Source organism: Grammomys surdaster, unplaced genomic scaffold, assembly GCF_004785775.1.
Source record: "Grammomys surdaster isolate TR1022 unplaced genomic scaffold, NIH_TR_1.0 125319, whole genome shotgun sequence".
Lineage (NCBI taxonomy): Eukaryota > Metazoa > Chordata > Mammalia > Rodentia > Muridae > Grammomys > Grammomys surdaster.
Genome location: NW_021620197.1, coordinates 1248610 through 1266058, shown reverse-complemented (window position 1 = coordinate 1266058; position 17449 = coordinate 1248610). Strand labels below are relative to the sequence as shown.

The window sequence follows — 17449 nt, the reverse complement described above, 5'->3', positions numbered from 1 at the left end:
TGGAATGGTCTTCAGATGGCCCCTCCTTCAGTTTCTGTCCCTCACTTTGTGTCCATATTTGCTCCCTTGAGTATTTTGTTGCTCCTTCTAAGAAGGACCAAATCACCCCCACTTGGTCTTCCTTCTTCATGAGCTTCATGTGGCCTATGAGTTGAATCTTGGGTATTTCAAGATTCTGGGCTAATATCCAATAATCAGTGAGTGAATACCATGTGTGTTCTTTTGTGATTGTCTTACCTCACTCAGGATGATATTTTCTAGTACCATCCATTTACCTAGGAGTTTCTTGAATTCATTGTTTTTAATAGATGAGTAATACACCATTGTGTAAATGTACCACATTTTTTGTATCCATTCCACAGTTGAAGGACATCTGGGTTCATTCCAGCTCCTGGCTATTATAAATAAGGCTGCTATGAACATAGTTGAGCATGTGTCCTTGTTATATGTTAGAGCAACTTCTGGGTATATGCCTAGGAGTGATATAGCTGGATCCTCAGGTAATGCTATGTCCAATTTTCTGAGGAACCGCCACACTGATTTCCAAAGTGGTTGCACCATCTTGCAGTCCCACCAACAATGGAGGAGTGTTCCTCTTTCTCCACACCCTCGCCAGCATCTACTATCACCTGAGTTTTTAATCTTAGCCATTCTGACTGGTGTGAGATGGAATCTCAGGGTTGCTTTGATTTGCATTTCCCTAATGACTAAGGATACTGAACATTTCTTTAGTGCTTCTTGGCCATTCCAGTTTCCTCAGTTGAAAATTCTTTGTTAAGCTCTATACTCCATTTTTTAATAGGATTGTCTGGAGTCTAATTTCTTGAGTTCTTTGTATATATTGGATATTAGCCCTCTATCAGATGTAGGATTGGTAAAGATCTTTTCCCAATTTGTTGGTTGTCATTTTGTCCTATTGACAGTGTCCTTTGCCTTACAGAAACTTTGCAATTTTATGAAGTCCCATTTGTCAATTCTTGATCTTAGAGCATATACCATTGGTGTTCTGTTCAGGAACTTTTCCCCTGTGCCCAAGCATTTGAGGTTCTTTCCCACCTTCTCTTCTATTAGTTTTAGTGTATCTGGTTTTATGTGGAGGTCCTTTATCCATTTAGACTTGAGAGTTGTACAAGGAGATAAGAATGGATCTATTTTCATTTTTCTACATGTTGTCCTCCAGTTGAACCAGCACCATTTGCTGAAAATGGTGTCCTTTTTCCACTGGACAGTTTTAGCTCCTTTGTCAAAGATTAAGTGACCATAGGTGTGTGAGTTCGTTTCTGGGTCTTCAATTCTATTCCATTGATCTTCCTGCCTGTCTCTGTACCAATATTATGTAGTTTTTATCACTATTGCTCTGTAGTACAGCTTGAGGTCAGGGATGGTGATTCCTTCAGAAGTTCTTTTATTGTTGAGAATAGTTTTCGCTATCCTGGGTTTTTTGTTATTCCAAATGAATTTGAGAATTTCCTTTTCTAACTCTGTGAAAAATTGAGTTGGGATTTTAATGTGAATTGCATTAAATCTGTAGATTGCTTTTGGCAAGATGGCCATTTTTATTATATTAATCCTGCCAATCCATGAGCATGGGAGATCTTTCCACCTTCTGAGATCTTCTTCGATTTCTTTCTTCAGGGACTTGAAGTTCTTGTCATACAGGTCTTTCATTTGCTTGGTTAGATTCATACCAAGGTATTTTATATTATTTGCGACTATTGTGAAGGATGTCATTTCCCTAATTTCTTTTTCAGTCTGTTTATCTTTCATGTAGAGGAAGACTACTGATTTATTTGAGTTGATTTTATAACCAGCCACTTTGCTGAAGTTGTTTATCAGGTTTAGGAGTTCTCTGGTGGAAGTTTTGGGGTCACTTAAGTATACTATCATATCATCTACAAATAGTGATATTTTGACTTCTTCCTTTCCTATTTGTACCCCTTTGACTTCTTTTTGTTGTCTAATTTCTCTGGCTACGACTTCCAGTACTATATTGAATAGGAAGGGGAGAGTGGGCAGCCTTGTCTAGTCTCTGATCTTAGTGGGATTGCTTCAAGTTTCTCTCCATTTAGTTTGATGTTGGCTACTGGTTTGCTGTAAATTGCTTTTACTATCTTTAGGTATGGGCCTTGAATTCCTGATCTTTCCAAGACTTTGATCATGAAGGGATGTTGAATTTTGACAAATGCTCTCTCAGCATCTAGTGAGATGATCACGTGTTTTTTTTTCTTTAAGTTTGTTTATATAGTGGATTACATTGATGGATTTTCAAATATTGAACCATCCCTGCATTCCTGGGATAAAACCTACTTGATCATGATGGATGATTGTTTTGATGTATTCTTGGATTCTTGGATTTAGTGGGATTGCATCAAGTTTCTGTACATTTAGTTTGATGTTGGCTACTGGTTTGTTGTATATTGCTTTTATTCTGTTTAGGTATGGGCCTTGAATTCCTAATCTATCCAAGACTTTTACCATGAAGGGATGTTGAATTTTGTCAAGTGTTTTCTCAGCATCTAGTGAGATGATCCTGTGGTTTTTTTTCCTTTGAGTTTGTTTATATAGTGGATTACATTCATGGATTTCCATATACTGAACCATCCCTGCAACCCTGAGATGAAGCCTACTTGATCATGGTGAATGATCATTTTGATGTGTTCTTGGATTTTGTTTGCTAGAGTTTTATTGAGTATTTTTGCATTGATGTTGATAAGGGAGATTGATCTGAAGTTCTCTTTCTTTGTTGGATCTTTGTGACGTTTGTGTATGAGTGTAATTGTAGCTTCATAGAACGAATTGGGTAGTGTTCTTTCTGTTTCTATTTTATAGAATAGTTTGAAGAGAATTTGTATTAGGTCTTCCTTGAAGGTCTGATAGAATTCTGCACTAAAACCATCTGGTCCTGGGCTTTTTTTAGTGGGGAGACTTTTAATGACTGCTGCTATTTCCTTAGGGGTTATGGGACTGTTTAGATGGTTTATCTGCTCCTGATTTAACTTTGGTACCGGCTATCTGTCTAGGAAGTTTCCATTTCATCCAGGTTTTCCAGTTTTGTTGAGTATAGGCCTTTGTCGTAGGATCTGATGATTTTTTGAATTTCTTCAGTTTCTGTTGTTATGCCTCCCTTTTCAGTTCTGATTTTATTAATTTGGATACTGTCTCTGTGCCCTCTGGTTAATCTGGCTAAGGGTTTATCTATCTTGTTTATTTTCTCAAAGAACCAGCTCCTGGTTTTGTTGATATTTTGTATTGTTCTTTCTGTTTGTATTTGGTTGATTTCAGCCCTGAGTTTGATTATTTCCTGCCTTCTACTCCTCCTGGGTGTATTTGCTTCTTTTTGTTCTAGAGCTTTTAGTTGTGCAGTCAAGTTGTTAGTGTGTGCTCTTTCCAGTTTCTTTTTGTAGGCACTTAGAGCTATGAGTTTTCCCCTTAGCATTGCCTTCATGGAATCCCACAAGTTTTGGTATGATGTGTCCTCATTTTCATTAAATTCTAAAATGCCTTTAATTTCTTTCTTGACCAAGTCATCATTGAGTAGAGAGTTGTTTAGTTTCCATGTACATGTGGGTTTTCCATTGGTTTTGTCATTATTAAAGACCAGCCTTAGTCCGTGGTGATCTGATAGGATGCAAGGAATTATTTTAATCTTTTTGTATCTGTAGAGGCCTGTTTTGTGACCAATTATATGGTCTATTTTGGAGAAGGTACCATGAGGTGCTGAGAAAAAGTTATATTCTTTTGTTTTAGCATGAATTGTTCTATAGATATCTGTTAAGTCCATTTGGTTCATGACTTCTGTTAATGTCAAAGTATCTCGGTTTAGTTTCTGTTTCCATGATCTGTCCATTGCTGAGAGTGGGGTGTTGAAATCCCCCACTATTACTGTGTGAGGTGTAATGTGTGTTTTGTGCTTTATTAAAGTTTCTTTTATGTATGTAGGTGCCCTTGCATTTGGAGCATAGATGTTCACAATTGAGCGTTCACCTTGATAGATTTTTCCTTTGATGAGTATGAAGTGTCCTTCCTTATCTTTTATATATATATATATATATATATATATATATATATATATAATTTATTTTTTTCAAATTGTAATTTATACTCATTCACACAGGGGTTATAAACACAAAAAGGCAGGACGTGGGAAGGGGATGACATTGGAACGTGGGTGTTCTGGGGGAATAGAGATATTTTTTAGAACAGGGTATCGGCTGGGTGAGGGTTCAGGGGATAGGTCACTATGACTCTGCCTATGATTCACTTGTCGTTATCTGCATTGGTAATATCTGCCAAGGCTACCTATTCACAAGGTCTATGACTACTCAGGCTGGTAAATTGTCACAAAAACTGCCTGTTTACAATAGCTTATAGCCATCTGTTTCAGTGTTTATCCACAGAGACCCAAGACTTGGTGTTAGTATACATGTATGACAGGCCTATTACTGATTTTAGGCCTATGGCTGATTTTAGACCTTCAGTGTATAAGCAGGGATGCCCTTGACATCTCCTCCCTTCTCTAAGTATAGAAGGGCTGTGGCGAATCTAATCTTGTGAAGGCAGGAATAGAGGCCTGACCCCCAGTAATCGAAGGGGACCATGTAATGGCTCCGGTCCCCCTGTTGTTGTCCAGTGAGGCATGAAGGCCATACCTGTCCTGATGTCTTTTTCCTGGAGAGGGGACACTTTTGACATCAACCCCTATGCAGTCAGGCTTGTCCCTCAGGGAATCCAGAGAGATATTTTTAACTTTTATTGATATTCCCTTGCAGTGCTTAGCCTCACAGCCTAAGCAAGAATTCAGGTCGCCTGTCAGAGGGAGTTCTGGGTGGCCCCTCTCTGCCTGGTCTAGGGGCGGAATTCCCCTCTTTTAGGTTGGGTGGAGACGGGTTTTGGGAAAACCCTGTATAAAGTAACAACCTCATCTTGAGTCTCGTGGTCCTCCATAGCTAACTTATGATAATGTATCTGAATAGGTTTTGCTACCAAATTATTTATCTGTTGTTTCACAGAGTTAGTCAGCCTATTTGAGGCCCAGGGACCAGAAGAAATAAGCAAGAAGAACCCAAATAATGGTCCCAAGATGAGAGGAGGTAGGGTTGACAACCCTGGAGAGGTTAAAAACCAATTCTTGTACCAGCACTCCTCTTTCTCTTTCTCTCTCTGACTTTTCTCAGGGCCTTCTCTGACCTTTTTCATGCTCTCTTTAACCCTCCCTGTCTTGTCTATGTAAAGGCAATATTCTTCTTTAAGGGTTGTACACAGTCAAGAGGTGTACACATCCTTTTCTATTATAATAGATTAAATCAAGTCCAATAAGGATCTTTGTGATTTTTTGGAGGTCTCTTCAGACAGCAAAACGAGGGATTTCTTCAGATTAGTGATGTCAATCTCTAGCTGTTTGATGTTCTTGTCAATGGCCCTTCGAAGGTCTGAGTAGTATAAGTTCGGAGGCCAGCATGTGGATTAGAACTTCTAACAGCAGACATCATGGGTGATTCATTTTTACCTGAGATGCTGCCCGAGTTAAATCTCCTGGGAGGCCCTCTTCCTCTGGGTTTTGTGAAGTTGAGTACTGAGCTGCCACCTGAGATCTGCTCTGTGCTCCTTCCTTATCTTTTTTGATTACTTTTGGATGAAAGTTGATTTTGTTTGATATTAGAATAGCTGCTCCAGCTTGTTTCTTGGGACCATTTGCTTGGAAAATTGTTTTCCATCCTTTTATTCTGATGTAGTGTCTGTCTTTGTCACCGAGGTACGTTTCTTGTATGCAGCAAAATTCTGGGTCCTGTTTGTGTATCCAGTCTGATAGTATGCATCTTTTTATTGGGGAATTGAGTCCATTGATGTTAAGAGATATTAAGGAAAAATGATTGTGGCTTCCTGTTATTTTTGTTATTAGAGGTAGAATTATGTTTGTATAGCTTTCTTCTTTTGGGGTTGTTGGAAGATTACTTCCTTGCTTTTTCTAGGTTGTAGTTTCCCTTCTTGTGTTGGCATTTTCCATCAATTATCCTTTGAAGTGCTGGGTTTGTGGGGAGATATTGTGCAAATTTGGTTTTGTCATGGAATATCTTGGTTTCACCATCTATAGTGATTGAGAGTTTTGCTGGGTATAGTAGTCTGGGCTGGCAATTGTGTTCTCTTAGGGTCTGTATGATGTCAGTCCAGGCTCTTCTGGCTTTTATAGTCTCTGGTGAGAAGTCTGGTGTAATTCTTATAGGTCTGTTTTTATATGTTACTTGACCTTTTTCCCTTACTGCTTTTAGTATTTTTTCTTTGTTTTGTGCATCTGATGTTTTGATTATTATGTGATGGGAGGTATTTCTTTTCTGGTCTAGTCTATTTGGTGTTCTGTAAGCTTCTTGTGTGTTTATGGGCATCTCGTTCTTTAGGTTAGGGAAGTTTTCCTCAATAATTTTGTTGAAGATATTTACTGGCCCTTTAAGTTGGGAATCTTCATTCTCATCTATACCCATTATCCTTAAGTTTGGTCTTCTCATTGTGCCCTGGATTCCTGGATGTTTTGGGTTAGGAGGTTTTTTTGCATTTTGCATTTTCTTTAACAGCTGTGTCAATGTTTTCCATGGTATCTTCTGCACATGAGATTCTCTCTTCTATCTCTTGTATTCTGTTGTTGATGCTTGTGTCTATGACTCCTGATCTCTTTCCTAGGTTTTCTATCTCCATGGTTGTCTCCCTTTGAGCTTTCTTTATTGTTTCTATTTCTATTTTCAGATCCTGAATGTTTTTATTTAATTCCTTCTTTGTGTTTTCTTGCAGTTTTTTAAGGGATTTCTATGTTTCCTCTTTAAGGGCTTCTACCTGTTTACCTGTACTCTCTTGTATTTCTTTAAGGGAATTACTTATATCCTTCTTATAATCCTCTATCATCATCATAAGAAGTGATTTTAATTCTGGATCCTGCTTTTCAGGTGTGATGGGGTGTTCAGGGCTTGCTATATTGGGAGAACTGGGTACTGATGATGTCAAGTAACTTTGGTTTCTGTTGCTTATGTTCTTGCGCTTGCCTTTCACCATCTGGTTAACTCTAGTGTTACCTGCCCTCACTGTGTAAGACTGGAGTCTGTATTTCCAGTTATCTTGCTTGTGTCAGAGCTCCTCAGAGTCCAGATGTCTCTGTGATCTTTGATCCTAATCTCCTGGGTGGAAGAACTCCTGGGACTTAGTCCACCTCTGGGATCTGGAAATCCTCTGCTCTGGGTGCAGTGGTTCTTCTAGGATGGCTCGGGATATGATGTCTCCACAATTGCAAACCATCTAGGTGTCTGCTGCTCTGAGTGCAGTGGCTCCTCCGCTGCTCTGAGAGCACTGACTCCTCTAGGATGGCTCAGGATTCAGTATCTTCACAGGAGCAGACCAGCTATGTGTCTGCCCCAGCCAAAAGGACCAGGCAGGGGTAGAAGGGAAGTGGAATTCCGGAGGGGTGAGGTTTGGGTAGCTGGTGGGTCCTGAGCGTCCCTGGCTTCCAGATGTAACTCTGGGGGTTAGGGAGTGAGATGGGGTTCTTACCCACTGCTCTGAGTGCAGTTGCTCCTCTAGGATGGCTCAGGATTCAGTATCTCCACAGGAGCAGACCAGCTATGTGTCTGCGCCAGCCAAAAGGTGGTAGCCACCCTTTGAGCCACCTTCTGCTCATTAGCTCTCCTGATCCAGAGAGTGTATAGGGCATGAATTCTTGAGGTGTAATATAGAAAACGGTGTTTTAGTGACAGACGTGAGCTGGGTGTACCCTACCATTAGGAGTTTGACTTCTGGGCAGAGCTTTGCTTCTATTTTCTGCTCATTTTCTTGCTGCAATGAACTGCCTGTGGGGCACAACACCTTTGAGGGACTCATAGGACACAGAATCTTCATTGCCTCGTGACTCTGAGAGTAAGGAAGATTCTGCAGAGATGCAGCACTCTCTGTGCTCCCTGTAAAGGAAAACATTTAATTGGGGCTGGCTTTCAGTTTCAGAGGTTTAGTCCATTGTCATCATAGAAGGAAGCATGGCAGCATGCAGCCATGGTGCTGGAGATGGAGCTGAGAGTTCTACATCTTGATTCACAGGCAGCAGAAGTGAATGCCACACTAGGTCTAGCTGGAGCATAGGAGACCTCAAAGCTCACCCCAACAGTGACACACTTCCTCCAACAAAGCCACACCTACTCCAACGCCACACCCCCTAATGCTGCCATTCCCTATGGGCCAAGCATTCCCACACATGGGTCTATGTGGGGTGTATTCCTATTCAAAGTGCCACACATTGTATTTAAAGAATGCCTTAAGCATGTTAAGGACATGTAGAGCTGGTACTGTTATGCTTGATAACCACATCTTGTAATGGCTCCTAGATACAGCATCATGATGGGTGCTGCTTATAGGAAGGACAGCGGAACTCAGAGGCAGGATACACAGGCAACTCAGGAAATGCATGTGCCTTGAGGATCATGTCTCTGAATCTTATTTATTGATTCCACAAGGTTCTTGCTAATACCTTATTGTGTTACAGTAGATACTGTCCTGGAATAGTGAACATTTATTGAGTTTTCATAAAGATTTTGAGTGGCATTTACCTTGTTATCTTCTTTCAGTTTTAAAATGTTCTATTTTTTTTTAAAAAAATATGTATTTACATTCCAAATGCTGACCCCCCTCCTGGCCCCCCCACAGGGTTCCTCCCCCATCTCCTCTCCTCTTAACCTCTGAGAGGGTGGCCTCTCCTCCAGATGTCTCCTTACCCTGGTGTATCAAGTCTCTGCAGGATTAGGCTCATCCTTTCTCACTTAGGCCAGACAAGGCAGTCCTCTGCTGCATATGTGCCAGGGATCCCGGACTAGCCTGTGTATGCTCTTTGGTTGGTGGCTCAGTCTCTGGGAGCTTCCAGGGGTCCAGGTTAGTTGACACTGTTGGTCTTTCTGTGGTGTTGCCATCACCTTTAGGTCCTTTAGTCCTTCCCCTAATTCTTTCTTCCATAGGGGTCCCCAACCTCCATCCAGTGTTTGACAGCTGTGACAGACTAGGCTCACAACCAAAAATGTTCTGTTTTTTAAAGAAAAACCTTATAGTGATTCAAGTCATATAGTACTGTGGACACACTTCAGGAATCAGAAGGCTGTACTGAGAAAATGAGTTGTGTTTTTCTCTCTCAAAGCACAGGATATCAGACAGGAGTCTGCTTGTCAAGTGCCTGACAGTGCTGGGATTTGTCATCTCCATGTTCTTTCTCAATTCCTTTGTCCCTGGCATTCATCTTGATCTTGGTGAGTCTAATATTTTGTTAACTTTTGTTGCTAGGTTTTGCATTTGATATTACAGTATGGATGAGGTTTCTAAGCCTATTCCCAGGTGATAACTGTACCAAAGGCTGCTGTGCGGAGATGGGTGTGGGCAGCCCTCAGTAGAAGGAAGAAAGGAAAGCTTTCTGTGTGACTTCTGTCTTTGTTGGGAGGGATGGAGAATATAACTAAACTGTCCACCTACAGCCCCTCAGGGCTCAATGTTAGAAGGAATGTACAATTGGTACTGTCATCTTTATCATGTTTGCTAGCCATGTTTTGAACTGGTTCTTAGAAGAACCTGAAAGTCTCATCAGCAAAACTAGTTTTGCCTTCAGCACAGGATGATATCGTAAGCAAAGAAGCAACTGTTAAGGGCCTGGGAAATTGGGAGAGCTCCACTGAGTTAGGTGTCCTGTCTGGCTACAAATGCTTCCCCCCATGTAGTATGCTCCTCCTCCCACTTTATCCCATTGGTTCCCCCTCACTGTCAGCACAGTCTCTTCAGTGGTTAGCCTCAGCCTTTCTCTAGTTCTGTGTCAAGATCCCAACTGTGTTCAGGGGAGAAATGGTTCTTTCAGGTTGAAGCTCCTACTGCCTTCCTCTCCACAAATGTTTCACACTTGCCCATAGACTTCATGTTATTTCATGGTGATCTTTGTGTCAGTACTAGAAACAAAACAAAACTAAACAAAATCTGCTTGTAAAAACTTGTCTCGAATCAAAGTAGAGACCAATAAGAAATAGAAGTTTGATGTAGTTTACCAGTAACCCAGGCTTGGTTCTGAGAAGACAGCTGTTCTTTTTCTACGACAGAGCTGATCCTCCTGGAAATCCCTCCTGAATCCCAAGGATAACAAAAGGCAATGACACGGATCTCAACTGTTTTAGTGAGGGTGCAGCTAGAAATTGTTAAAGTGAGATTATTTTGATTATACCCAGGCAGGTTATAATTTTAACATTACAGACTTTTAGTAACCGAGAAGGTCAAGCCATCATTGATAATTAAACAAATACAGTGAATCTGTTGTACCCAACTGAAGGCCTTCTATTAGAGAGTTCTTTTGTATGCTCGCAGATCAGTTAGTTTCACTTGTGCTTGAAAAGAGTCCATAAGTACTTGAAAAACTAACAACACACAGGCCTTATACACAACTTTTGCTAACATTCTCCACTTGGCATTGTGTACAGAATAACAGTTTTACAACTTAAGGATACATATTTATGCATATCTTTAAAAAGCCTTGGTTACTGTTGGGGAAGCCCGGGAATTGTTTTTCTTGAGATTGTATTTTAAGTACAACATTTTCCCTTTGTACAAAGATGCCTGTGTCTCTGTCTATGCTGCACCTGTGACTGAGAGGACTATTTCCTTTCTACTTTTAGTGCTAGTGTTGATTTCTCCCTCCCTTCAGTTTGTGAACAGGTATCTTAGAAGAGATCCTAGAATACACATTGCCCTTCTTTGCTTCTTTATCTTGAAAGGTTAGATTGAATAGGAAAACACGTCTCCTTAGCATTTTAAAACAGACTACTTAAGTGGGGCTATCTTCATTGTATGTAGTACTAGGTTTCAGAAAAATATTTTCTTCAAAATATGTAATATACTTTGAAGTATTATACTATATATACTTGTGGAGACTCATCCCACTACTGTCTCCTTTCCTCCACCTGAGCTATTACTCCCCTGTCCCCTACAGTGTCTCTTCTACTTTCATGTCATATATATTTGTGTATATGTATGTACATACATATATATGTACACACACACACACACACACACACACACACACACACACAGTGACTTTATATAGAATCTAAAGACCAAGAATTACAGAAGCACATGTTTGCCTCTCTGAAATTGGCTTAATCCATTTGATGTAGTGATGTTCAGTTGTGTCCATTTTCCTGAAAATACCACACTTTTTTCTTGTGTGTGTGTTCACATTTTCTCTTCCCATTTCCCTGTTGTTGGATACCTAGCTGTTTCCATGATGAACAGAGCCATAATAGACACTGATAGAGTGTGTCTCCATGATGCATCGACTTGGACTTCCTGGGGCAAATACCCAGAAGTGGCATAGCTAGCTTGTGTGCTTGACCTATTTTCAGTTTTTTTTTTTTTTGAGAAACTGCCACAGTGATCTCCATAATGGCTCTACCAGCTGACAGTGTATCAAGGCTTTGTTCACATCCTCATCAGTATTTGTTCTCATGAATTCTTGACTACCATAATCATGGGGTAAGATGAAATCACATTGTAGTTTTCCTTTGCATTTTTTTCTGAGGTTGAGTGAGGTTAAACATTTTTCATGGGTTTACTGACTATTTGTGTTTCATCTGTTGTCAATTCATTACATTAGTCTATTGACTGACTGACTGACTCCTATTTAATTTTTGAAGCACTGAATATTCTCCACGTTAGGTGCCTGTCAGGTATATAGGGAGCAAAGGTGTTTTCCTATTCTGTAATAAAGGACCAGAAATTCTGAAACTGTTAAAGAGAAAAATAGGAAGAACATTTCAGGATAAGTACCTGTATTTTTCAAAGGTTTATTTGTGTTATTTTTATTATGTGTAGGTGGGGGTATGTTCATGTGAGTTCACGTGCCCACAGAGGCAGGAGGCATCAGATCTGGAGTTACAGGGGGTTGTAAGCCTTCTGATGAAGGTGTTGGGAATCAAATTAAAGTCCTCTGCATAAGCAGTTTATACTCTTAACTATGAACCTATCTTTCTAATCTCTAGCATATGTGTTTTTATTTTTATATTTTCAATTTTTAAAATTTTCTCATGCACATTACATCTTGGCTACAGTTTTTCCTCCTCTACTCCTCTGAATTCCTCCTTCCTCAACCTAACCTTTCCCCCAGATTCACCCCTACTCTGTTTCCTTTCAAAAAAAGAGTAAGCCTCCCAGGATATCAACCTAACATGGCATAACAAGTTACAACAAGACTAGGTGCAAACCCTTGTATCAATGCTGGATTAGACAACCCAGTAGGAGCAAAAGGGTCCACAATGCAGGCAAGAGTTCAAGAAATCCTCCACTATCATTGTTAGGAGTCCTTTAAGAATTCTCAGCTACATATCCATAATACATATGCAGAGGACCTAGATCAGGCCCATACATGCTCCATGACTGTCTCTTAAGTCTCTGCGAGCCCCTATGAACCCTGTTTAGTTGATTCTGTAGGCCGTATTTTTGTGCTGTCCTCAACCTTCTGGCTCCTAAAGTCCTTCCTTCCTTTTTTCTGTTGAGTTCCCAGAACTCTGCTTAATGCTTAGCTGTGGGCCTCTGCATCTGCATCCATCAGTTGTTGGATGATGTCTATCTGATGACAATTGGACTAGTCTCGAGTCTATGAGTATAGTAGAATATCACTAGGAATCATTTCATTGACTTTTTGGGGTCATACTTGTTTCTATCTCAAGTTTCTGGGGGTATACAACCTCTTGTTCTTGGCCATCCAGCTGGTGTTCTTGTGGTAGGATGATGTGTGCTTTTGGTATGAGTCTAAAAGTGCTATAGTTGGGCCTTGAGGTAGATTGACTCTGAATTTTCTGAGGAACCTCCATACTGATTTCCATAGTGGCTTTATGAGTTTCTATTTCGACCAGCTATGGAGGAGTGTTCACCTTGCTCTGTATCTCCACCATCATTGTCTGCCATGTCTGTTTTGACTTTAGCTGTTCTGAGAGGTGTAAGATTGAAGTCTCAAAGTAGTTTTGTTTGCAGTTCCCTGATGACTGAGAATGTCAAGCATACATTTAGGTGTCTCTCAGCCTTTTGAGATTCCTCTGTTGAGAATTCTCTGTTTAGATCTGTAATCCATTTTTAAATTGCATTATTTGGCTTGTTTATTTCTAGTTTCTTGGATTCTTTATATATTTTGGATATTATTCCTCTGTTGGATGTAGAGTTGGTTGGTGAAAATCTTAAATGCATATAGATCCATATTAATCACCCCATAAAACTCAAGTTCATGTGGATCAAAACCTCAACATAAAACCAGGCATATTGAACCTAATAAAAGAAAAAGTAGGGAACTGCTTCGAATGCATTTGCACAAGAGACAACTTCCTGAACACAACACCAATAACACTACGATCAACAGTTAATAAATGGGACCTCATGAAACTGAAATGCCTCTGTAAGGCAAAGGACACCACCAATAGGACAAAATGGGAAAAGATTTTCACAACTTTGCTCATGTGTTTTTAACAGACTATAATTTCCTTAGAGAGACAGTAACTGGCCTGATGTAAACAGAAAACAAGAGATACTTGATCTTTCCAAAACTTCAATCAGTAGAGAATAAGATCATTGTTTGATAAATTCTGCTTTGAATGTGGCCTGCTCAGGAACTGAACATATGCATATGTGATGTAATATAGCACAAGGTGACATCCTATAAAAATGTGCATCATGGAATATGTGGTATCATATATACAACATGGTGCCACATGACACTATGCATTGTGTAAATCAACAACAACCAAATAATGTAGGATCATATTAAGTAGCACAACATCTCAGGTATCAGAACTTGTTTATATAGAACATGGTAGTTGTCCTGTAAAATGTGACATCATATGACACAAGGTAATGTCATCTAATACTCTGTGCTTTAGTTAGGACTTTTATTGCTGTGATAAGATGCCCACAACCAAAAGCATCTTGAGGGAAGAAAGGGTTTATTTCATTTTATAGCTTGTAGCCTATCATTCAGTCTAATTATATAACATCAAGATATCGTGTAATGTAATGTCATATTATACAAAGTGGTGTCATAGCACATGACATGTAACAAAACATGAAAGCATCATATGTAGAGCATCCATTACGTACTATGTCAATGTAATGTGACATAAAATGCATATTCTCATGTAACGCACAATAGTGTTGTGAAGTGTACATCATGTAATGAAATATGACATCATCTGACACATCCCTTCTTTGGAGAACCAGAACCTGAGCACAGCATTGACTCAGTACTCTTATTTTTTAAATTATCACAGAACAAAATTGACCTCTTCTCATGAAATTGTATTTATTTCAATACCTACGGAGATTTATACACCTACCAATAAAAGTCAGAGTGTAATCCCACAAGCCCCCATGCTCGCCTTTGTGGCTCTTTCCCCTTCCCATCAACAACAGATCTGTTTCCTTTTTGAAAATGCCATGTATGTGGAATCAGGTGATATGCAACCTTAGAAGAGTTTCTCCTGCACCGAAAACACATGGCTGGATCCTTCCGTGTTTCAGATTATATCAAAACTTTGCTCCTTTATTGCTAAGAGATAGTCCATGGCATGGAGGAACCAGGTTTTTGTGTCATTATTTGGGGTCAGCCCAATTGTGAATAGACCTGGTCCAAATGGCAACAAACTTAAGGATGTGTGAGTTTCAACTTTTATTCCTGGCTAATTATCTAGAGGTGAGACCGTTGGTCATATGTGTATATACCATTCACTGCAAAAGAAATTGCCTGAGTTTCCTAAAGAGGCTGCTAGTTTTGCATTCCCACAGTATGAATGCCCCATAGCCTCACCAGCACCAGGCAGCATGGACTCCCTTCCTTAGGGCTAGCCTGATACACATCATGTGTCTCCTGGAATCTTTCAGTATCTGCATTGGAGCAGTTTGTTTGTCTTTGAGGGAGTATTTTTAGCTACAACTAAAGCAAACTACTTGATTTGTCATTGGCAACAGAGAGGAGTGTGGGAGTGATTACAGGCTGCCAGCAGAGGTCAGATGAGGACAGGCTTTGAGGAGTGCACGGATAGAAGCTACTCTCTACATGGAGAAAACTGCTTGTTCCTCAGGCGCCCTACGTTCCCTGCACCCCACCCCTGTTCTGCAACTTCTGTCAGTTTATAGACTCTACTTTAGCCATACAAAGAGAAAAAACAGTTTTGAGCTTCGGATTCTCACATGAAGCACCTGATTGGTGCAGGTAGTGTTACTTCCCAAACACTGGAAATGCCAGCCAGGAGGACAGGCCACATTATGCCACATGGCCGTGATGGTTGAGAGCATAATTTTTAGAAGAAAGAGGTCATTATAGATGGACGGACATTCTTCAAACCTTCTACCATATTTATTAGTCCTTCTAGTGTCTGGTCAGTGTAGTCATCTGGTATCCTTAGGAGACTTGTTCCACCACTTCCAAGGGTTACAAAAACATTTGGCTGCTTAAGATCCTTAATTAAGATGGTATGTGTTTGCACGTAGCCTAAGTATATTCTTCACTGGGCTTTAACTCAACCTCTAGATGATTCCTGTTCCTCCTTCTGTTTCTTTGCCCCCCTCCTCATCCTCTTTCTCCTCCTCATGCTGCTGTCACAGTACTTGAGATTGAACCTAGGACCTCACAGTTGCAGGCAAGTTTTCTACCACTGAACTATACCCTCAGCTACTCCACTTAAAATTCTTATTTTGAGAAAAGTTCTCACCAAGTTACCCAGGTTAGCTGAAACTCAGTATAGTCCACATTAGCTTTGAAAGTTTTATTATCCTGGCTCCTAAGGCTTGCTTTGCTGATAGTATTCCTCTTGAAGTACAAAAGTTTTCAATTTGGGGGAATCCCACTTTACCTCTTTTGAATACTGTGATTTGGGTGTTACATGTAGCTGACTATTGCCTATGCAAAGGTCATGAAGATCTATGGTTGTCTGTTTTAGCTTTAGACTGTTAGCAATTCAGTTTCAGTCATCAATCCATTGCCTCAGTTTATTGCAAGAAGAGAGATTCTTTATAAGAAGCATTGTGATTATGAACACAACCTCTATGTGATAGAACTTTATTCATATTTTTATTTGTTCTTGAATCAAGATCATTGGTTTCTATGTTTTAGGAACTTGGTCATTTTATGTGTGTTAACAGAATGGAAGTTTTAATTGTTATCTGAGTAGGTTAATCTGCATTTCAAGTAGATTAACATCACTGAACTTTATAGTGTTCTGAATAGGTTAATCTACATTTATGGCCATTTATGCATCAGTTACTCTTCTCATCATTGTGACAGAATATCTGACAGAAGCAATTGAATGGGTGAATGATTTATTTTGAGTCTCACTAGAAAGTTACAGTCCCATGTCTGAGAGAGGCAAGGCACATACTGGCATTATTCATAGTGGTGGGGAAGTTTATTGTGTGTATGCTTTTTCTTCTTTTTTATTCTTCTGTCATATATTATACCACAACTGCAGTTTCCCTTCTTTCTTCTTCCTCCATTCTCTGCCCTCTACAACTCCTCTTTTTTAGATTCGTTCCTTGGTTTCCTTTAGAAAATAGCAGGCTTCCCAGAGATAGCAACCAAACATGACAGAACAAGTAACAAGAAGACTAGGCATAAACACTCATATGAAGGCTGGACAAGGCAACCCAGTAGGAGGAAAAGGGTCCTCAAAGCAGGCAGAGTCAAAGACAGCCTCTGCTCCTACAGTTAGGAGTCCTACAAGAAGATCAAGCTACACAGCCATAACATGTATGCAGAGGTTCTAGGTCAGACTTATATAGGCTCCCTGATTATTGCCTCAGTCTCTGTGAACCTACAGTCTTTTCTCCAACTCTTCCAAAGGATTCCCTGAACTCTGCCAATGCTTGGCTGTGGGTCTCTGCATCTGCCCCTATCAGTTACTGGATGAAGCCTCTCTGATGATGATTATGCTAGGCTTCAGTCTAGGAGTATAGCAGAATATCATTCTAAATCATTCCACTGACTTTATTTTTGCCAGTCAAGTGTGGTTCTAGTCTAGATCGATGGACTATCCAGTTCCTGGCCTTCCAGGCAGTGTCATACATGGTGTGGGTCTCAAGTTGGACCAGTCATTGGTTGGCCATTTTCATAAGTTCTGTGGCACCTTTACCCCAGCACATCTTGTGGGCAGGACAAGTGGTAGGTTAAAGGTTTTGTGGCTGGGTTGGTGTTCTAGTTTTTTTTTTTTCTCTTCTTTTTGGTGGAGGGGAACTTTATAGCATGGCTTGTTCATATCTTAGCAGACAAGGAAAGAAAAAGCTTAAAAGTAGAGTCTCCCTGAAAGGCCTATACTCAAATGGCTCTACAACCTCCCCAAATAGTACTACCATTTTGTGGCCATTTTTTTAAACATGTGAGCCCATGTGGAATATTTTGCATTCAAACCATAATAATTTATCTAAA

General features: G+C 40.1%; 1 protein-coding gene across 2 annotated transcripts in view; it reads left to right on the top strand.

The window, feature by feature from the left end:
- Oca2 (OCA2 melanosomal transmembrane protein) overlaps positions 1-17449 on the top strand; it is a 305312-nt gene that overhangs the window by 96940 nt on the left and 190923 nt on the right. For both annotated transcript variants that reach the window (XM_028785690.1, XM_028785691.1), the window contains one exon: positions 9155-9263. In XM_028785690.1, the coding sequence (XP_028641523.1) occupies positions 9155-9263 (109 nt within the window). The remainder of the gene's footprint in view (positions 1-9154; positions 9264-17449) is intronic.